General features: G+C 35.1%; 2 protein-coding genes across 2 annotated transcripts; one reads left to right on the plus strand and one right to left on the minus strand.

Moving 5' to 3' along the window:
* Nucleotides 1–862: 862 nt before the first annotated feature.
* LOC131145998 (plant cysteine oxidase 2-like) lies at nt 863–4,414 on the plus strand. Its single transcript, XM_058095215.1, has 5 exons — nt 863–1,476; nt 2,819–2,940; nt 3,043–3,187; nt 3,332–3,553; nt 4,099–4,414. The coding sequence occupies exons 1-5, from the start codon at nt 1,212–1,214 to the stop codon at nt 4,218–4,220; spliced, it is 876 nt and encodes a 291-aa protein (XP_057951198.1). The 5' UTR covers nt 863–1,211; the 3' UTR covers nt 4,221–4,414.
* On the minus strand, nt 4,326–22,772 carry LOC131145997 (delta-1-pyrroline-5-carboxylate dehydrogenase 12A1, mitochondrial). The gene is made up of 16 exons (XM_058095213.1): nt 22,500–22,772; nt 15,438–15,517; nt 14,601–14,704; nt 14,317–14,384; nt 14,033–14,090; nt 13,748–13,861; nt 13,304–13,387; nt 12,545–12,649; nt 12,161–12,274; nt 8,456–8,587; nt 8,253–8,342; nt 7,939–8,028; nt 7,148–7,357; nt 6,169–6,279; nt 4,869–4,948; nt 4,326–4,607 (listed from the first exon to the last, which is right to left on the minus strand). Exons 1-16 carry the CDS (start codon nt 22,586–22,588, stop codon nt 4,469–4,471), a joined length of 1,668 nt encoding a protein of 555 aa, XP_057951196.1. The 5' UTR covers nt 22,589–22,772; the 3' UTR covers nt 4,326–4,468.
* Nucleotides 22,773–24,007: the final 1,235 nt, after the last annotated feature.

A 24,007-nucleotide genomic window follows, 5' to 3' on the forward strand; every position in this document is an offset into this window, starting at 1 on the left:
ATTTGACTAAACACAATTACATGTATGTAATTTTTAGTAAAATTCAAAATGAAAAAAATTTTAGAGACACTAAATGAGCATACAAATCAGCATGCTCATCATTTTTGTCATCTTAAAATCCTCCCATACAACTCCTTTAGGTTATATTCATATATTAAAAAAATTTTAAGTATATTTTAATTTTAAATCACAACATTTTTTTATTTAAATATAATTTTAATTCTCACAAATTTGATCTAGTAATGATCGAGAGCTCAATTTCATTTTATAATATTGTCAACGTATCACAATAATTTTCTTTTAAAAATGAAAAAACATCTCCTATATACAGCGTGTTAAATAAACAAATAATATATATATGTATGTATATATAACTACAGTTATAAATATGACTACAATTGGCCTAGTTGGTTTAAATGATTGTTTCCGATCTAAGATTCTCTCTTTAGCACAGTGGCAAAGAAGCAACATTTATCTACATTATATTGAATAATCACGTGAAGAACGTGACTCAAAATTTTAATAAAAAGAGAATATTTGACGATTCAAGCCTTAATAATTTCCTGAAGTCTCGAGTTCGAGTTTCATGTGGTGGTTTCCTTTTAACCTAAACTTTTTTTTTTTACTTATATATAATTATATTACATATATTAATTAATTGGGGAGTTGGTTTGGCGTGGAAGAATGGAGAGGGTGGCATTTACCGGTTCACAGGTTAAATGGAATAGGATTGCACACTTCACCATGAAGTGTGTGACTTTTCAAAGGTGACAACGTCAATCTAACTGGCCGGATTTAAACTATTAAAACTAAATCCGCCATCCGTACCATCCCCACCCCGCCCACTGGAAACGCCTTTGCATGGCCCCTGGTTTTGCTTCTTTAATTTTCGACTTCTCCCCCACCAATACCATTCTCTCTCTCTCTCACTCACCACAATTCCTACATGCCTTCGCTATTAATTAATATATAACCTATATTATATATACAGATTCATTTATATAATAAATACTCACTCATATATATATATATATATATATATATATATCCCATCCGGCCATCAATCTCTGAGGCTAATGTCCTTTCCACAGTAAACCAAATCTCAACATTTTCCTTCCTCTTTATAAAAAAACGACCCAGAAATCATTTCTAATTCCGGCCAATCCCAGTGAGGCTGAACTATATATATATACATACTTGACTGTATCTGTATGAGGGTGGAGGCGAGGGAGGGCGATGAAGAAGTGCAGAATGGGAGCGAGTTGACGTCGGAGAAGAAGCAGAATAAGAAGAGTAAGAAGAAGAAGAAGAATAACGGCGGCAGCGACGAGAGGGAGAAGAAGAAGAGTAAGAACAGGAAATCGATGCCCAACGTTGTTCAGGAGCTCTTCGAGACGTGCAGGCAGGTCTTTAGAACTGGCCGCGCTGACTACATCCCTCCTCCTGAAGACATTCAACGGATACGCCATGTCTTAGGTATATATTTCTTATAATTTTAATATGTATGTGTAGTTTTAGGTTGATTCAGTAGAACTCCTCCTGAAGACATTCAACGGATACGCCAGGGCTTAGGGATATATTTCTTATAATTTTAATATGTATGTGTAGTTTTAGGTTGATTCATTAGAACTCAATTTGATTCGTTTAATTTTTTTTTTTTTTGGGGTGGGGGGGTGGGGCGTGGGTGGGTCTTTTTTCTTGAATCCTAAGCATGTGTGGGTGTTGGGGTTTAGCTAGATTTGGCTTTGTACAGCATTTATGGATATGCTAACTTTAGCTTTCATTTTGTGCTGCTGTTTGAGAAATTCAATTGAGTTGCTTAGACAAATCTCGTAATTAAGGAATTAGATCGCGAGTTATGTAGAAATTCTAGTGTTTAGTTGAACCCTTTCTAATCAATTTATTTCCTAGCTTGTTAATTTCCTGTTTCTACATTCATTTGGTGACTCATGCCTCTCTCTCTCTCTCTCTCTCTCTCTCTCTCTCTCTCGGTAACTCATGCAATAATAGAATCTTAACAGTCAAGGCCTCTGACCTCGAAAGCAATGCAACATAATATAATACTTATTAGAGAATTGTTTTTCATGAGCTCTCTCCCTCTCTCTCTCCCCCCCTCTCCACTAGCTTAATTTTCTTTTCATGGGACTCCCATTATGCTGAAATTTTTAATTGATTGAGTTAAAATATTTCTATTGCCCGGACAGCAGAAACCTGTCCGGGGTTTACTTTTTTGAGAATAATTGTTGCATCATTCACTGTTAAGTATATATGTCGGATAAAAAAAGCATATTAGTGCTTAAAAACTGTTTCTAATCAGTGCTGCACATGCAAAAAAAGACACGACCCTTATGCTGGAAAAAGGTAAAAAATAAGATCTCTTGTTGCAGTGTATGATCTTTCCAGCTGCCCCTCCTTTAATGATCACCCTTTTGTTTTTGTTTTTTGTTTTTTTGTTTTCCAATTTTTCCTTTTTGTTCTTGTTTTGATCAAATCTTGATTAGCACTTACTCTAACCAAGACGAATGGAAATCCTCTTCTGTAAAGCAGCTTTTGTCCTACATCTCGCGTGCATTGTTTCTAAATTTGCAGCTTAATGCATATCAAGCACATTCGTTTTGGATTTGGTAGAGCAACACTAATCAAAGTGTATCTGAAATTGACAACAAAAAATCATGCATTTTCTCTCATTTTTTTTAAAGATTTTTTATGTGTATATATACACACACAAGCTTCTTATGACTGTCTTATTAAAGATCTATTTTCCTCAATTTTTCTTCTAAATGTTAAATTGGTAAGCATATATAATTTCTTCATGCAGACTGCATGAGCCCACAAGATGTGGGGCTGCGTCCAGACATGCCATATTTCACCGAAAATGATCCGACTGAAGGAGCTCCTCCAGTAACATACATACATGTCTACGAATGTGAAAAATTCTCGGTAACCCATCATATCCTCTCCCTTACACTACTTATCTGGTATGTAGAGAAAGGAAATCGAATGGAATTCTAAACCTGATGTTAACTTCATTTTCATGTTCAGATGGGGATCTTCTGCTTGCCCCCGTCTGGTGTTATCCCCCTTCACAATCACCCCGGCATGACTGTTTTCGGCAAGCTGCTTTTTGGGTCTATGCACGTCAAATCTTATGACTGGGTGCATGCGAATATCAGCTCCTCGACTTATTGTGAGTTATCCCTAATTTTCTCCCATTCTCAGTGTCTTTATGTAGACGTATATATTCTGTGTAAACCTAGATTCTCATTGCACATGCAAGGGGAATAGGCATATTGTGAATGTCTTGAGCTTAATGATGTTAATGGTTGCATAGCCCGACAGCCTGGGTTGCGGCTGGCAAAGGTGCAAGTGGATTCACAGTTCACAGCCCCCTGCAGCCCCTCCATACTGTATCCAGCTGAGGGGGGCAACATGCACTGCTTCACTGCCTTGACTTCATGTGCAATATTGGATGTTTTGGGTCCTCCCTACTCGGATTCCCAAGGCCGCCCGTGTACTTACTACCAGGAGTGTCCCTTAGCGAGTTTTCCTGCAGGTACAATTTTATTCTTCCTTAATCATTTTACATGAGCAAAAGTCCTTAACCATTTTCCACGAGCAAAAGTTTCCAAATTATAGGCGATATTTTTGTGTTTAATGATGGCTCTTAGACTAAGTTGTCTTCTATGTTGTTTTGGGCCTTTGAGGGGAGGGGGGTCGGTGTTGAAGGAAATTTTCTGGGCTTTCCCTACCCGAGCCATGGTCAGAACCTAGCATCGTAAAAAGAATTTAAAATATGAATAACAATAAAAATAATGATCTCCATTTTAGGGCGCCTGTTGCTATTGTTTGTGTTGGCTTCAATTCATGCCAAACACCTTTCTTGGATCCTTAACCCAAAAAATTAAAGGACACACATTTGTTCCTACTCATGCAGCAACCAGGCAGACAATTTGGGAGAACCCCACAAGCTCACTTTTTTCATCTCTCTCTCTCTAGGATTAGGACAAATATATTAAAAGGAAGACAGCTTCCAAGGTGGAATAAAAGATTACACGTATTGTTTGCTGAATTTGATACTGATGTGTTAGATATATACAGGTGAAACAGGGCTGTTGCCAGACGAAGAGGAAGGACATGCATGGCTCGAGGAGTGGGAGAAACCTGAAAGCTTTGTTGTTGTTGGAGATGACTATAGAGGCCTGGAAATTGTGGAGAATTAAATTTTCATGCCTTATTACTTTTTATTTTTATTTTTTATTTTTGGTCCAGATAGGGGATGGAATTGAAATGAAATTTCACAAAAGGGTACAGAGAGCTCTATGCTATGTATAAAATATTATTTTCTTATTAAACACTACCAATCAGTCATTGTCCCCAAAATAGACATGTCAATAAAGATCGTCTCTCAGCCCAATTTGCATTTCTCATCGGGTTTATTAGCCGCAGAGTTCTCTGTCAACGTGATGCCTCAGGTTGCTGGTGGAATTTCCCAGGGTTTTGGCACGGGACCCAAATCGTATATGATTTCTCTGTGGCAAGACCAAACAAGCCTTATTGCTTCTGGGGTTCCAATTCCTGCACCCCTTGGATCTCCGGATGGTCCAAACCTGTGGCACATAAATTCTCTTTTTCAGAACCTTGCAAGCACATGGAAATGCCCTTCAATCAGCATGCACAACAAAATTGACTTGAATTGTGTTTGGAAGTACAGTTTACACACATTGCATTTAAAATTTTTTGGTGCATTTAGACAAAACTCAATATAATATTATACTCAAATTTATTCAAATTCACACATTAAAATTTATTTCCAAACCCCACAAAACATAAGACCAGAATTTTTTTTTCTTTTTTTTTTTTTAACTCACCAGTGATTCTGTGGAGCCCCTGTTGTTCTTGCTCGCAGTCCAACATAAGTCGTCCCGTTCACTGATTTTCCAACAACCTCCTGCCGAATAAAATTGAATTTTGATTATAGATAAATTGAAATACTGAATAATCTAATTTAGAAGTCATTGCTTAAGGGACCATTGGACTTGATTCTTCAAAAAAGTATTTTCTTTTCAAAAGCAAGAAAAGTGACACTTAAATCAAACAGAGCGGATAATTTCAGTTTTCATGTGGAACGGATCTGCAGCTAGGGTTAGAGAACCATAGAGCTGCAAGAGACAGGATAACTTTTTGAAATAAAGTAAACAAGCTTCACGCTCTTTTGTTTAAAGTTCTATATTTGCTCTTGGTATTTAGTTTAATTTTACCTCATTACACAAAAGCAGTCCATAGAATTCTGGATTGTCACAGCTAATGCATATATGGTAAGCCATACGTAACACTACACGTAACAAAAGCTTGTCAAGGTTGAGAATTTTTACTCTAGCTAAATCCATTTATGAAGAATAACTAAGTCAAATTTTTTACCCTTGTATCAAAAGTCAAATTCCTCAACTGAAAAATGGTAGGTGGGTTTGTTGAGATTAGTGGGTTTGACAAAAAACACAACAGCAGACCTATGCCTCCACCATATTTTGAAGACATAAAAGTATCGTAAAGCACCCTGTTACAAGTTTTGCTTCCATACACACTTTTCTAATTTCTTAAACAATCCCCCTTCTGTGCTGAGTCAGTAGTAAATTCTTATTCTATCAGCATTTTCCTTGTACAACCTCTCTCTCTCTCTCTCTCTCTCCTGAGTCGATAACAAATTCTTATGCTATCTGCATTTTTCTTCTACAATCTATCATTAATTGTAAAAAGGAAACTAGTCAAACTTCAACCCATCCTCTTCCATTTTATTAATAACTTACATCTTCTTCACATTATTTTCCACAAAATCTATCATGCACGTTCAGTAAGAACTTAAGCAATCTCAGTAAAGTATATTGTAAAGTATATTCAACAATATCAGTTGATTAATGACAGCTGCGGGCCACAGCCAAAAAATTACCACTTGTTTGATAATCAAAGGATCCTCTTCAGATCTCTTGATAGCCCAAGTTCAGTTTATATCAGATTCGTCCCAGTTGAGTATTCAATGCAACAATATGGTCATCTTCATCTAGAATGCGCACACAATTAAGAGGTAAAAAAAAAAAAAAGGCAAAGAGAAAAATAAAAACAAATCTAACGCTGAATTTTGCCCAAAGGTGGGAAAAAGAAATTAATTCTTGCCTGCAGAAACAGTGGATCATTTGAGACTACAGCAGCCGTTAGATGCGCATGCATCCTCTCAAGAGCATCCAACACCAGCAGCAGTTGATCTTCTTTATAGTCAGTTACAATCTGTCAGAAAATACAGTTACATTACTAACTGCTAACTATCAGCTGAGAGAAAAGCCTATTAAAATGAAAATGCATCCTTTAAAAAAAAATCCTCTGATAAGGCTTGAATTATATTTTTGGTCCACAACCATATATTTCTATGTATAGGCCCCATCTGAGACTGCAGGCTACATGTTAAGAAGTGTTAAAAGTTTGATATCCTTGGATTCATTTTATACCATAAATATATGCATACATATACATACATACATACATACATATATATATATATATATATATATTGCAATTTCCTTTCCTCCCTATTCCTTTATATCTGAACAGAGCTTTTTAGTTGCACACATCTACAAGATTAACTGGACCTCATTTCTCAAACTTGGTTGGTTTCATCTTCAAAGAAGCTGAAGCCATAAAAACAATGGGTTAATTCAGAACACCACATATGTTCTGAGGCTGTCTTTTATTAGTCAAAGCAGATCCATGAAATGGTAAACTCCAGCTCCTCATGATTGAGCATGAGAAAATCGGTACCTAATTGGCTAGTTGTAATCATGATTGAAGCATTCAAGGGAGTGGGTCTACATCCCGCCTATATCCATTAACTCATTGTGTTAAAATATGACAAATAGTTTGATCACAATTTGTTTTCAGTATAACTCCTTGCTCCAAGAAAGAAAGTATTTGGGTTAACAAGATGCATTTTGCATTTTCAGAATTCCTATCTCTACCCTTTTACAAATAGCAATCAGCTCTCTGAGATTTACTCAAAACCCAATAAATGAAGGATCAATTTTAGATAACCTCCTACAAGCTCATCAAACAGACTAGATGTAGATTGTATACAAAGATCAGAAAGGTGCAATCTCTTTACCTGGAATGGTCCAAAAATTTCTCTCGTCACAAGTTCATAATTGCTGTCCTTTAATATTTCTTCAAGTGGAATGTAAATGGCTGTTGGTTTTAGAGCACCATATATTGGTGGAATCGAATGATTTTCTAAAGCCTCACCACCGAAAAGCAGCTTTGATCCAGATATCTGAAGCAGGTTATTCATGTGTTCAAGCATGGCTTCAGTTGTAAACTGCAACAACAGAAAGTAAATGCCAAATTAACATACAGATGTCAAACTTTAAACAATATATGCAGTCATGCAATATTGACTCTGTAGGAAAAATGGTTTGGCGGCATTATTAAAAACTTCAAGTGAATACATCATATATTTATAGAGTTGGCAAGTAAATTTGAACGCAAATTCGCTTTGGGATGAAAGTTCATTGTTCAAGCTTTCTACAAAGCTGATGTTAGAAAAAGGTCACTCCACAACAAAATTATTGCATGCTAATCTAAAAGTAATTTTACACTCCACTTTAACTTCAAAGCTGCCCAAATGGACCCTGATTAAATATGACAGCAAATATAAAAGTTTAATCAATGTTTCAATTTCACAAAACAGCATTTATTTTTCTGAACCATTTACTCTCCCTTAACAATACAAAACAATAGCCTCGCAAGTATATAATTAAAAAAAAAAAAAAAGGAAAAAAGAAAACAGTGTCTCTGCACATCAGTTGGGTGCATAAACAGCAGACAGGAGCAATACTTGGTTAAGAATCAAACAAGATACTAAATTATAAGCTATAACAAAAGTATCAGTTTACTTACAGTAAGAACTGGGCCAATTGTTAAATCTTCTAACTTTCTTCTCTCAGCCAGATCTTTCATTTTGGAAATAAGTGAACTTTTAGACCAGTTCTGTTGAAGAAATATCATAAAAAGACAAGGGTAGTGGAAGAAGAGGTAAGCAACCTATTCAGAGTTCCAATATTACTATCAATGAATATGGCAAAAAGTACTCAAAACACGTGATCTAAGATGGAAGTTTAGGGAGAGGGAGAGGGAGAGAGAGAGAAAGAGAGAGAGATTGCGTAACCTGTTATAACCTGCCAAGACAATAATATCAAACAAAAGCAGCTAACCTCATGCATGAAAAGGATTGATTGTGCAGAGCACTTTTGACCACTGCATGCATACGCATCTTGGTCACAGACCCATGCAACATAATCCACCTGCCATTTAGAAACCAAAAAAGAATGAATTAGAAATGACATTGCAAGTAGAGTCTAATGATCCACATATAGTGAAGCTAAGTGATAAAATAAAAAAATAGTGCATAGCAAACCTCCTGAACATCAGGCCCCAGGACTTTCCAGTCAAATCCTGCATCTTCCAATTTAACACGGCCCTTGAGGTCAACAGCTAACTTATCAGCCACCCTTGAGCTACCAGTAAAGAGAGTCATTCGTGGCTTTGCCTGTGAAAATAAAAATTGTGGGCAGTCACAAAGCAGTGCTGTCATATATAAGCAGCAAGTTAAGAAAAATGCAAATAGAGTAGCACTCTCCCTGCACTTCCTAACTCCTACCTTCTTTCCGCTTTTCATCCTATCAATAGTATGGTATTGCCAATGGATGAAACACGCCGGTCCTAACTTGCAATAGACACTAGGGACAAAATCAATGATTTCATTGATCACAAAATTTTTCAAAAACAATTAACTCACTAACCCATCCAAAGATCTGTTTATCCACTGGAAGAGAACTGAGACAAAACACCCATTTTCTCTTACACTAACAAAAGCACCACAACCACCACCAGTACCAAGTATCTCCTACCAATATGCTTGCATATGCTCCTTTTATTCCTTTCTATGTAGTACTTCTATAAAACAAGATTTAGGTTTTTCTTTCCCACAAATATGCATGGCACAAAGGTAAAACATTGATTTTCTTGCTTTTTTTTTGGGATAAACAAAGAAATGTATTAAAAGAATAAAGGAGTACAAAAAAGAAAACAGAAGAAAAAACAAGGAAAACAAGAAATCCTCTCATTACAAAAGGAAAGCAGTGAAACAAGAAGAAAGTAAAAACATGAAAAACCTAACATAGGAATGCCAACCAATCCCGCAACAAGTCTACCAAAGAATGGCGAAAGAATCCATTAGCCAAGCGCCAAAGGGATGCAAGGAAGACAACTCTTCTCCAAAGAATACTACTAGAAGTGGCAATACCTATAAATTTTCTAGCATTTCTTTCCAACCTAATGCACCAAATAATAGCCAGAACAGTACACTTGTCACAAAATTTTCCTCTCTTTCCTCTAACCAAAACCTCTAAACATAATAAAAATGCTCCAAAGTAGCTAAGCACACACCAAATATTCCAACCAAATTATCCCCAAGACCCCAAGAGAAAGGACAATGTAAGAACAAGTGAGAGCAATTCTCTCCATTCCTAAAACAGAGGACACTAACATTGAAAGACAGGGCCTTGTTATGTCTTCGCTTCTGAATTAAATCATTAGTATTAATTTTCACAAGGATAGCAATCCAATAAAGGCCTTCTTTGAAGGAATTTTAACTTTCCAGATTAGTGAACAAAGGGCAAACCGGGAAAGGGGCTAACATTAGGGTCATGGATCAAAAATGAGGAAATAAAGATTTGCACAAGAATCCCCAGATGAATATTAGGACTGCAAATGAGCTGAACCGAGCCGAGCTTTCACATGTTCAAGCTCGGCTCAAAGAAAGAATAGCTCAGCTCGGATTAGGTCTCAATTCAATTCGAGTGCCAAATATTAAGCTAGAGCTCGACTCAAAAAATTTATCATAGGCTCGGGCTTGGGCTCGAACTCAGCTTGGTTTAAACCACAAACATGTCAAGCCCAGCCAACTTTTGAACTTTCAAAGGACTTTTATCGCCTGGGGTTAGAAAGGAATTTTTGGAAGCCCATCAATAAACGGATCCAAATGACTCAAAATATCCTAAATATAACCCATAACCCATAATATTAAAAGCCCATGACTGCAGTAAAATAATAAGCAGGCCCGCAATGGAGCAAGCCCGCAGCAATGGGAGAGGTGGAGAAATTGGGTAGCTGGACAAGAGGTTTTATATAAGCTGCTGAGGCAGAAAATTTGTGGATTTCCGAAATGAGGGACAAAAATGTGTAGGTGCAGCCTCTCTCCCCATGCTTTCTCTTTCTCCCCACTTCAACTCCATGTCCCACATTGGAAGATTGAAAATCTTCCTTGGTGAGCCTCTTCTATATTAGCCTCATTTGTTTCACATTTATTCACTTGATAAATAAATATATTACTAAATAAATAAAGTAATAGTTATTAGTTATAATTTTAGTTTATTTTGTTGACTTATGTGAAGTAATACATAATAAATAAATAAAATAAAATATTTTAAGAATTAAATATAAAATTGAGCTCATTATCGAGCCTAATCGAGCTGCTCACGAGCCTAAACAAGTTGAGCCCGACTATGTTCAGGCTCGGCTCATTTATTAAACGAGCCTAAAAATTGAGCTCAGGAATTGCTTATTTAAATCATAAACGAGCCCAAACAAGCTCTTATTGAGCTGAGCTCCTCATGAGTGACTTGGTTTGTTTGCAGCCCTAATGAATATAGACTCCAAACATGTTTATCACTACCCAACTGGACATGTAAAGAATCGAGCACAATAGTCAAAGAAGCAAGCTCATTAGTTTCTCTCTCATTCAGATTCCTCCCAAAATGAAAATCCCACAAATGGCCATCCTCTTGCAAAACAAGGACGGCAGCAATAGGGGGCTCATGAAGATTAGATAATTGGAAAAACAAAGGAAAAACAAATAAAAGGCACATTCCCAGTCCAATTATCCTCCCAGAAACAGATTCTCTCCCCATTACCTAGTTTATAACAAACATAAGGAAATAGATGTGAGAAATAATTGTCCAAGGACTCAAGTAAGTAATATAAACTCCTGCAATACTAAATTACTAACAGCTCGTTTCGTTTGCAGAATAGTTATTCCTTGGAATAGGATGGAATATGGTGAAAATTTTGGGAATGTAGGTAATAGTTTTCCTTGTACGTTCCTTATTATTTCATTCAACATATAAGAAAGAATTAGATATTCCCATGATTAAATATGGGAATAGTTATTCCATGTCTATTCCTTGTCATAGACTCATAAAAAGTCTCACATTGTTATTTGTTTTACAGTATCGACATAATTTTTTGTATAACTAATTGTAACTAACTTATTATAATTAATCAATTCCTAGGAATTGACATTCTGCAAACCAAACATAGGGTAATAGAATATGAGAAATGCTAACAGAATATTTGAGAAACAAAAACTAACCTGTGTTTTTTTTTTTTTTGTCTAAAAACTCCCCTTTAGATAAAATTTTTATTCAATATGATTCATGTTTCACACTATGAGAACAAAGAGCATGCAGTAATATTCTGGATAGCACGTTTAATGTTAAGGATGGAAACCCATTCATAATTGGAAATTTAAAATGTACAAACTACAAACCAAGAGATTGATAGGGTATGGGGGCTTTCTGGTTTCGCACATAGGTGTCATTTTTTGTAATAATCATATCTGCCTGCCCCAAACTCAAGACTCTAATTTAGCACATTCTTATTCCACGCTGACATCTGGTTCATGCTAGAGGAACCTTTGCTTGGTTTTGTAAAGGTATTCAATGAAGAGTTCAGGAACAAATGACGAATCAGTCCTGTTCTAAGCTGTGAAACCTGTTCTTTCAATTCAACTTAAGCTTCCAACACGGATTTTTTTAAGGATTTGCACATGCCTTTTAATAGGCCTACTTATGCATCCAAAAAAAAATAATTGCATATTGTGGCAACATAAACATGTTAAGAGATTGTCAAGACTTGAACAATAAAAAGCAATGAAAGCAACTCACAATTCAACAAGAATAAACTACTAGCCTCCAATAATGTTAAGGGCTAATAATTGAGAAGCAAATGGATCTAGTATTTAAGTCAATCTATCAATATGAGGGTGTCTGGAAAAATTAACCTCCAATAATAATTTATTCATTGTCTTCCCATCAGAATTGATGAAGTCCACATCTTCCACAGGTAACCCGCAATAATGAAGCAAACGAATCATTTGCTCCATCACAATGCTCACCTAATGAAAAGTTTTAGTTAATAAATCAATATGCATGGTCATAGGAACTTAAGTGGGTACAATTGAAAAACAGAACTTCATTTTCTTAAGGTTTGTTTCCAAAAGAGGAAGAAACATTATCATAAATTTAAAGAACAAAAAATAAATAAATGGAGTCTGATGCTAGCTAATTCCTAATTGATATCAATAGAGTAATTGATCAATATTATGTCAAATAAGTGGAATTTAACACTATCTCAAGACTTTCTGAAAGAACTTGCAAGAGCATACCTTGCTATCGACTTTAAGAATGGGTTTGTTGCCCATATAAAGTGCACCCATCAATTGAAGTACAGGAATCTCCAGAGGGAAATTGAAGGGAGTGACAATTGCCACCTGCAGAAACAATATCTTAGAAATTGCATTTCATAAACAAAATTTGCATCATAATTATTTCGTGAAAGAAAGTCATTGTGACAAGCCTAATAGAGAAGAATGCAAGAAGGGAAGCTTATCAGAGGAAGATTGCATACATATTTCATATTGATAAATTTTTCAGAAGACCAAGCCTGAACTGAATTTTGTTGATATTTTCAATGAAAAATAAATTATGCTGGTTAAAATAGGGAGATATACAAGAAAATTATTTCTTAGATATTCAGAAAAATTACGGAGTATATAAATAAGATGCATTTGAATGTGCTTCATCTCTCGTGAGTCAAAAGTCTAATTGTACAACATAGATGCTAAAGAAAAGAATTTAACTTGCCCACTCCATAAGGTTTTCCATCAAATACACATGACACTACAAAACAGCACCCAGGTTTCAGTTAAACATTTACAAAACATTGTGTTGCTTAGTTAAATATCATCAGGAGACTCCTATATTAAAGATATTAGAATAAAATGCTATATACGTCATTTACACGATAAGAATCAGTTAATACCAAAACTTTTTCCAATGGTAGAAAGGAAATGCAATCTTCAAAGGTCTAACAACATGGCATTCAGAAATATGAATTTAATATTGTCAAAGAGGGTAGGTCTTACAGGACCATAAGGCCACCTAAAACCATGACTCTGCTGCCCGAGATGATTTCCTGGTACTGCAAAAGATCTCGCCAAGAAACGAACCTGCCAGATGCATAAAATATGGAAAGAGAAAAGATAAAGCAATAAGCTACTCCAGAAACTTCTTAAACAGATCATAGATGAATTGCAACTATTTAATAACAAAAATGGCTTTTATGCTGTTGAAGAGAGTGTATATTCATCAAGTCTATGGAAAGATTGGACTGTATTAACAAAAAATATTAAAAGATTGCAATAGAAAAGAATATTAGGTATATAGCCAAAACTAATACATAAAAGAAAATTTTATCAATGGTCATTCAACCAATCAGGTTGCCACACAACTGGTGTTATTTTGCAGGGCTTTTTTCTCGATTGAAAACAGGAAGGTTCAACGCTTCAACTTCACTAACATCAACAGACCTGATCACCAGAGAAATTCTCAAAAAACTTTTGCGTGACATAAACTTCACCCAGGGCCTGCTGGTAACTTTTTGGAGAAACCCTTTGTATCAACCTAGAGAAAAAATTGGAAACCTGAAAATCATACGAAGCTGAGGTTATTGCAAAACTAGAAATTTTTAAAAGCCAAAAAAAAATAAAAAATAAAAGAAACATTGCAAAAGCCTTCACTCAATAACATAAAACAGAAAATTTAAAACAAGAAAAAAAAACAAAAAAAAATCTTTATTTCTTTTCCTGGCATACCTTTGGCAGAGAAAGCATGTGAGCTGCCTTTGTCGATATGTCTCCAAATAAAAGATACCTGACAAAACACAGCTGTGATGAACAGTTTTGACTCCAAAGTATTGGAATATCATTAACAAGATTTTTTTCTCAGTTAAAAGGGGAAAAACCATTTAACAGTACTCATATTCTCTGCCAAATAATCTCCATTGCACTCCAATTGCAACAAAATTAACCAAAAATAAGCAAAGAGTAATTAAAATATAAAAAGAAAAATAAACAAAAATAGAATATGCAACACAAACCTCTCTGGCGCTTTAAATGGATTGTGTAGACCATGTTTGGGGCACCTAGACAAGCTCTCCACAAATGGCTAAATAAGCAGTCAACAGTTAGAAAAACTTGGATTAGGAACGTGCACAGTGCGAGAAATGAAAAAAAAGCAGAATATATTTAATGCCTAAAAGGTCAATGCCTACAGATAGGAACCAAGAAATGCACTTAATTAAATTAAACAGAGTCCATGCGCACAACCAAGGGCTTGAAAAGAAATCAGAATATCCATCATATAGCTTATGCGGATCACTACCTGTATCCCTGTTTCAGCTACCTCAGCAACTTTAATGAATGATTCTCCATTTAAAGGATCCACAACTGAATTCGAGCAAGAGGATCCAATCCATTTACCCTGAGCTAAAACAAAAATTCCATGATCATAATACCTGATTGTTGTGGGTTATACCAAGACATAGATATAGAGCTGAACAAAGGTTTTGACATTTGGAAGCATGGAGTTAAAGTCATGGATTTGGAATTATGTGGATATGGATAAGATACAATTCAATTGACTTTTGAAGAATTCCACACAATTCTGAATCCAAGGCTCTGACTCAATGCTCCCATATGCAGCATTAATAAAAAATCTGAACCACAGGGACTTCTCAATGCAGCTTCACCTTTTCTATATCATGTACATCCAACACAGTGGAGTTTACATTTTATTCCACATGTTTAACAAATTCTCTCTCTCTCTCTCTCTCTCTCTCTGAAAGCCAATGTATACAACTGCACAATATTATATGCATAAACTCATGATTGGTTTGATAACTGAGATATCATGGCAGAAGAGAAAAAAATTGGATTTACAACAGTAATTCCAGTTCCATTAGGACATACAACAGTAATGCCAGGCCCAACTTCTAATCAAAACTCTGATTTTCCATTTTTTCCCTACACTTTTAAATAATTAAACCTACTAAAAGCCACTGGAGAATATGTAACATGAAGGTGAGAGTCACCAATGACCAAAAGGTCATTAGGGAAGCATGTGTGGTTTGGCCTTTCTCCCCCACTTTCCAGTCTGCACCATTAACAGGCAACCTGATCAAACATGAATGAGAAATGCTACTAAAGTTGCAGTACCTACCCAAGTTTAGTACTTCAGCAGGCTGAGAACCCGATATCTCTTCAACTTCTACGGTTGCAAAAGATAAGGTGTGAATTGTTCTGTAGAACAAAGAGAGTTACTTTTTTAAAAAGGAAAAAAAGGGGGGGGGGGGGGTGGAAATGACCAAGGGAAACCATTGAAAGTACAATATAAAAGCTGACACATGCAGCACTTCACAATATCTGCACAGATGGCATGATGCCATAATCAATTCTTCCATAATAGGGGCACATCCTCCTAGATAAGGTTATATGCTATCATCAGAGGGATCAAGGGATGCAGATATTTTTCTTGCAACAAATGCAAAACTTCAAAACATGTGTTAAGTTGTTGAGGCTCGAGATACATTGTTGGCTCACAACATAACAACTAAGCTTCTAGATAAGTGGTGACCTACAATGGTATCAAACCCATGATTGTTAGGAGGTCCTAGGTTCAATTCTAACTACCTACATTTATCTTCTTTTGTTAAATTATGTTAGTCCTCTTTGGCTGTTATTGATTGTTTTTTCGCCTCTCCATGTATGATTAGGCCACAAAATTCAGGGGAATGTTTAGGCTTGAAACATACGTGCTCAAATTTTTAGGTGAAGTGGTGTGAGGAGAAACTTCTCTTCCAACAGAAGTTGAGGTTGAACATCTATTTATGCAAATTTCAAGGGGCTGAGAAACTTTTGCATACCCAAATTGATCAATATTGAACTGCTTCCCAGTGTAGTATAAAATCTAATGTACAAATTCATCATCATAAATTTGTAGATAACATAAATGACAGCCACAACAGTCAATGGAGAAAGCTTAAGTGACATTTCGGTAATTGTAAAAGTCAAGTCATAATGAAGCCAAGGGCTAGCTCAGTTATAAGAGAAATCCTTACCATGACCAGGTTATGGGCTCAGGCTTCATTCCCCTCCCCATCATTGTACCCAAAAACATTTATTTATTGCTCCCTAGGCAAATGACTAATATCCATCTTAAAATGCTTTAAAATACAATGGGGTATTTGTTGGAGTATAGCCTCACAGATTGAGAAAATGGAATTAAATTCTAAAGAAGCATGTGTCAAAGTAGGAAAACAGGAAGAAAATTAGTTATTCTTTCTGTTATTGTATTTTAACTCTATAGATACTTCTTTGTACCTAATTAATTCATCAAGTAAAATTTCCATTCTTCCTCTCAGTTTCTGTTTCTGTTTTCTGTTCATCAGAAACTTGAGATGGTATCAGAGCAAGCTTTCTGATTCTTGCTTCCGCATATTTTTTTTTTCTCTTTCCCTATTCTGCTCTGGAATTTTTCTCATAGAATTGTCTGCTCTTTTTGCTCTGCAATGCTTCATATTCTGCTCTGGAATTTTCTGCTCCTATGATTCTTGTATACATTCTAATCTCAATTTTTCCAATTCAATTTTTCTGGAATTTTCTGCTCTGGAATTCTTTTCTTGAATTCTGAAACTCAAGAATTTTCTGATTCTTGCATTTTCTTGAAAAATGGCTGCATCAAATCCTCCAAATTCTTCAGATTCTTCTCGTTTATCAGCTGATTCACCTGTAAATCCTTCAGATGATTCTTCAAGCCCATATTATCTTCATCCCATTGATAATTCAGGTTCTTTATTGGTCTCAGTAGTCTTTGTAGGAGACAACTACATTGCTTCAAGTTGATCGATCACTATGGCTCTAACTGTCAAGAACAAAATAGCTTTCATTGATGGTTCGATTACTGCTCCTCCTACAAATCAGCATGTTCATCATACTGCTTGGCTTTGTGCCAATAATTTGGTACTTTCTTGGCTCATGAATTCTATTTCTAAGGATATTAGAAATAGTTTGCTTTATGTAGCATCTGCTATGGATCTCTGGAATGAATTAAAAACAAGATTTGAGAAGTGATGGCCCAAGGGTTTTTCATCTTGAAAAATTTCTAAGTTCTATAACTCAGGGTTCTTCATCAATCACAGAATACTTTAGTGCTTTCAAAACCTTATGGGATGAGTATGTTAGCTACAGGCCATTGCCAACTTGCACCTGTGGAAAGATGGCATCATGCACCTGCAATCTTTTTTATTTCTTGCTACTTCGACAGCAATCTAACTATGTGTTAAAGTTCTTGGTTGGGTTAAATGATTCCTATGCTTAAGTCAGGAGTCATTTACTTCTTGTTTTCCCATTGCCAAGCACGGCTAAAGTTTTTTCTTTATTGCTTCAAGAGGAAAGTCAAAGACAACTAACCAATTCGGTAAGTCATGAAACCCATGCCTTGTTAGTCAAATAGAATACTCAACCATTTCCTCAGACAAAGGTCTCTAAAGACAAGCAGAAGAAATCTTCTTTACACTGCACTCACTGTGGATATAATGGACATACAGTGGACAAATGCTTCCAACTTCATGGTTACCCTCCTGGTTGGATTGGACCTAAAGGGAAGCGAAATCTTCCTACTGCCCATGCTGCCATTTCATCTAGAGAAGTCTACATTCAAAACAGTAATGAGAATCAACAGTTTTCTTTAACTTCTGAGGAATTTACTAAACTATTAGCACTTGCAAATTCAAATCCATCACTTACACCAGCTGTGAATCTTGCTACTTCTCAATTCTCTGGTAAATTAGTACATTCTTGTTATTCAGTTTCTTCAACTTCACAGCATAATTTCTCTTGGATTTTGGATACTGGTGCAACAGTTCACATGATCTGTTCACCCCTCTTATATTCTTTTGCACCCAAGCAAATTAATACTTCCATTAATTTTCCTAATGACATTTCTGTCCCAACTACTCATATTGGTACTGTCTGCCTCTCGAAAACATTATTTTTGCATAATGTGTTGTGTGTTCCAAGTTTTTCATTCAATTTGCTATATGTTTCCAAATTAACAAAAGAATCTAATCTCTCTGTATTTTTTTCTTTATTCTTATTGCCTTTTACAGGACCAATCAGTAAAGAAGGTGATTGGGATTGCATTTGAAAAGCATGGACTCTACCATTTATCCCCAACTACCTCAAAAGAGGCTACCTGCAATCCACAATAGTTTAATTCTTCATTTTTTGTTTCAGCCATTACTCAACCTCAATTAGATCTCTAGCATTATAGATTAGGTCATGTTTCTACCTCAAGATTACCTTTTCTTGGACAATTAGAATCATCCATATCTCTTGGTTCCTCAGATGTTTGTGATATATGTCATTTAGCAAAGCAAAGAAAGCTTTCTTTCCCTACATCTCAAACTAATTCTAATAAAATGTTTGATTTGATTCATTGTGATATATGGCGTCCTTTTGGTATTATTTCATACTCTGGTTACAAATTCTTTCTCACTATAGTTGATGACTTCACAAGATGCACTTGGGTTTATATGCTCAAAACAAATTCTAAAGCTCCTTCTATACTTAAAAGTTTTTATAAAATGGTAGAAACACAATTTAATGTTTCTGTCAAAACATTAAGGACAAACAATGGACCAGAATTTTCTCCAACCCAATTCTATAATGATCATGGCATCATACATCAAAGAAGTTGTGTGGAAACTCCACAACAAAATGAAGTTGTGAAGAGGAAGCATCAACATTTGTTAAACACTGCCAGAGCCTTAATGTTTCAAGCAAATATGCCTTTAACCTTTTGGAGTGATTGTGTGTTAACTGTTGCACACATCATAAACAGAATTCCCACCCCCCTCCTCAAAAATAAAACACCATTTGAAATGCTTTTTAACAAGCACCTAATCTCTTCCATCTCAAAGTCTTTGGTTGTCTTTGCTTTGCCTCAACACTTACAAATCACAGACATAAATTTGATCCAAGAGCCACAAAATGCCTTTTCTTAGGTTACCCCTCTGATATAAAAGGCTATAAACTGATGGACCTCAATACAAACAAGATATTCATCTCGAGAAATGTAGTTTTCTGTGAAAACAGTTTTCCTTTCAAAGCTCTTCCACCTATTTCATATTCTGAGACACACTCCTTTTTATTTCCTCCAACCAATTCTACTTCAGATTTTTTTTTTTTTTTATCAAATGAAAAATAATCAAATTTCTCCTTCTCTAATTCAGAAAAATCAGAATCTACCTTCTAATAACCCAATTTTACATACTTATTCATCTTCTTTTCCCAATGCTCAGGATTGTTCCAATATTACTCAATCCTACCAATCTGTCCCAAACACACAGCAACTAAGAAAATCTTCAAGAATTAAACAACGACCAATTTTCTTGCAGGACTACTATTGTGGTAATGTTCTTACTGCTTCAAATACAACTCAATCATCTACTTCTGCTGGTTTGTTCTATTCATTCAGGTACTCTCTATCCTATTTCTGATTTCCTTTCTGTCAATCGATTATCCACATCTCATAAAGCCTTTCTAGCATCCATTTCAACCTCCCAAGAACCCGAAACCTACAAACAAGCTGCCAAAATACTTGAATGACAAGTTGCTATGCAAAATGAATTAAATGCCTTAGAGTTAAACAAAAGTTGGGAACTTGTTACTCTTCCTAAAAACAAACAAACCATAGGCTGCAAATGGGCATTTCGAATTAAGTACAAGGCAGATGGCACTATAGAAAGGCACAAAGCCAGATTAGTGGCTAAAGGCTACACTCAACAAGAAGGCTTAGATTTTTTTGATACATTTTCTCCAGTAGCCAAGATCACATCTATAAGGTTGATTCTTGCTATAGCAGCAATTAAAAATTGGCATATTTACCAACTAGATGTAAATGCCTTTTTACATGATGACTTACATGAAGAAGTTTGTATAGAATTGCCCCCTGGATTGGCTGTCAAAGGAGAACACAAAGTTTGTAAACTTCTCAAAAGCCTTTGTGGTTTAAAACAGGCCTATAGACAATGGTTTGCAAAACTGTCCACTGCTTTACTTGGTTATGGTTTCACTCAAGGAAATTCATATCGTTCTTTGTTCATTAAGAAATCTGAATCCTCTTTTATAGCACTCCTAGTATATGTCAATGATGTTTTGCTGGCTAGTGACAGTTTACTAGAGATTGACTTGCTCAAAAATTTCTTACATGACAAGTTCACAATAAAAGATTTGGGGGAACTCAAATATTTTCTTGGCTTGTAAGTGGCAAGGTCAAAAAAGGCATATCACTCTATCAAAGAAAGTATGCCTTAGATATACTTCAAAACACTAGAATTCTTGGTGCTAAACCTGCTGCCTTCCCAATGGATTCGAATCTTAAACTTACAGCAGCATATTCTGATCTCTATGAAGATCCTTCAGCCTATAGAAGGATGATTGGAAGATTATTGTACTTATCAATCACTAGACCTGATCTTCCATATTCAGTTCAAGTTCTAAGTCAATTCCTTGCCAAACCAGCTGTTAGTCATTACCAAGCAGCTATTAGAGTTCTCAGATATCTAAAAGTTACACTTAGGCAAGGTCTATTCTTTTCCTCTTCATCAGAATTGCAGCTAAAGGCCTTCTCATACAGTGACTGGGCATAGTTTGTTGCTACTAGAAGGAGTGTAATAGGTTTTTCCATTTTCCTAGGCAACTCATTGATCTCGTTGAAAAGAAAAAAGCAGGCTACCATTAGCAGATCTTCTGCAGAAGCAGAATATAGAGCCCTTGCTACAACAACATGTGAGATCCAATGGCTCCTTTTCGCCTTGCAAGACTTAAATATCAGCCACCAACAGCCAACACTACTTTATACTGACAGTAAATCAGCATTATCTATTGCTACCAACACAGTTCAGCATGAGAGGACAAAGCACATACAAATTGACTATCATCTTGTTAGAGAAAAGCTGCAGCAAAACATTATTAAAATTTTCCATATTCCTTCAAGATTGCAACTAGCAGATATATTCACAAAGCCTTTAGGCTATCTTCATTTTCATTGCACTCTTCGCAAGATGAACATCCTTAATATACATGTTCATCTTGAGGGGGGTGTTGGAGTATAGCCTCACAGATTCAGAAAATGGAATTAAATTTTAAAGAAGCATGTGTCAAAGTAGGAAAACATGAAGAAAATTAGTTATTCTTTCTGTTATTGTATTTTAACTCTATAAATACTTCTTTGTACCTAATTAATTCATCAAGTAAAATTTCCATTCTTCCTCTTAGTTTCTGTTTTCTGTTCATCAGAAACTTGACAGTATTGATTTTTTAGAGGAAAAAGAAGCACCCTCAAGAATGTTTACGACCCAAACCTCCTTCAACCATTAAATTGCCAAAAAAAAAAAAAAGAAACATTACAATGCACTCTTTCAAACAATACGTAGAACGAGCAGAAAATATGGCAAATGTCACTGCAGAAGCGTGTGTGCATGTGTGTAAATCCCAACAACTCAACAAATGAAGAAAAAAGAAGAGAGATTATTTACAAAATCTCATCACAGAAAAATTAAATCAATTAGAATAACAACTTTTTTTTGTACCATTTAGAACTTCCGGTAGAACACCTTGACATGCTCTGAAACCCAACAACACCAGGACTCCATCAGGGGGGCAAACTCCCCACCCCTTATTCCAGGTGCATCAGGGTGTAACCCAGGTGCCATTCAATCAAAACAGATGAGTAATCACAGAAAACACTGTTGAAATCTCACCCAATACCCAGCTACTATTGATAGAACATGGAACATCACTGAATTTTAAAGTACTCAACGACATCTATTGATTGCATCTAAAACAGTGCTACTGGAATTTTTTTTCTTTTTCAGTAAAACTGATATACCCCATACACATTGATTGAAAATAAGTAGGAACCGATCGGGATTTTTTTTTCCCCCTAAAATTTCTTCTCGTAATTAAAAAAAAAAATGAAAACCATTATAAACACCCGATAATAAACTGTGCCTGAAATGCAGCCAATTTTTATGATTTTTTTCAAAAAAAAAAAAAATTTGATTATACCAACACGAATGAAAACAAAAATAAAACCAATTGTTTACAGGGAATAGGAGAGATCCATTCATCCTCAGCAGTCATCAATTTTTCAGAAACAAAACAAACTCTATCAACACTACAAACACTCAAAAACTCAAAAATTGCAGAAGCAAAGTACCTCGGCAAGCTAAATGAGCTGAACCAACTTGAAGCAACGGCTTGAGCTACTCTTGGTCTCATTTCTCTGCATCGCAGAACTCGGTACATGGCGTGTGATGAGTGAAATAGGGTGTGATGCCTTAAACCCTCAGACCTTTATAGGGTTTTATATGTCGTCTAACGTTTTCTTTTCCCTTTTTCCCAACTCTTGTCCCAGTCACTCCCACGTTTGATTCCCCATAAATGGGGCCACAGCTTCAATAATGATACACACCCACAGAAGAGTTTTCCCACTTTTTCAAAAAAAAATGCTTAATAAAAACTTTCCATATACATTAAATATATATTTCACTACATAAATGCAATGTATATGCTTGATAAAAACTTTCCATATATAGACATATGCATAGACATACATAAATATCTCTCTAAAGAATATTGTGAAAGTAATTTTATAATTTTCAATGAATTTTAGATATATATTTAAAATAAATTAATAATTTTAATTATAAATATTAATGTATGAACATTCAAAGTTATTTTTAAAAAATAATACTTGTTTTAAAATATACTAATACAAACATTAACATGAGATATTATTACGGGCACCATGCAAATACAAAAACATGAGAAAATTTTAAAAATATAATATATGATATGACATTATAGACATTGGACACGGAATGACTGCTCTTTAATTTTTTGGGTTTTTGAAAATGAAATAGCTATAGAAGATCTATCCATCGATTTCCTAACTTATTATTTTATTTTTGAAAAATGGGGCCGTCATTTTTTTTTTTTTTTTTTTTTGAAAATGTATAAATAAAGGAAAAAATCTTTTTAGAACCTGAGGTAGGAATACATCTGTAAATAGGGAAAAGTAATCCGTTAATTTTTTAAAATAGAAAATCGATTGGCTAGCACCCTACTAACACATGTTTTAAGAATCATTATCGCACTTATAATGCTTGTGTCTCTCCATTAAAAAAGAAATGCTTTTCTAAAATTAAAATTTAAAAATTTTGCATAAAAGTGAGAGTACGGAGGAGTTAGCTAACCATCCCTAGGACCGATCAACCATGTCTTACTCTCGGTTAGGCTAGTCAAGTAGCCCTCAGTGGGTGATCGACCGCCTATAGCAGGTTGCAAAGTCTTTTTTGATTTTTTTTTTCAAAGAAAATGTTACAAATATCCCCTACAAAGGTATTTCATAGAATCTATGTAAAGGCATAAAGTCTAATGGAAGCTCAACTACTTTGGTTACCTTTCTAATTTTATTTATTTTTATTAAATTTACAAAACACATCAAAAGTAAAAGAAAATATATATTTTTTTAAAAAAATTTGGATGAACCTACTCTACATTAACTACTTACATACCCTCAGAAAAGGCATGAAGAATATTGTAGTTCCCAAAAATATTTTTAAAATTCAGTGAATTTTATTTGAAAACACCTTGAATTTATTATTAAAAAATATTTTTTTGAAAAAAAAACTTTATTTTTTTTAAATCACCTTGAGAATGCTG

Source organism: Malania oleifera, chromosome 13 (genome assembly GCF_029873635.1).
Source record: "Malania oleifera isolate guangnan ecotype guangnan chromosome 13, ASM2987363v1, whole genome shotgun sequence".
Taxonomy (NCBI): Eukaryota; Viridiplantae; Streptophyta; class Magnoliopsida; order Santalales; family Ximeniaceae; genus Malania; species Malania oleifera.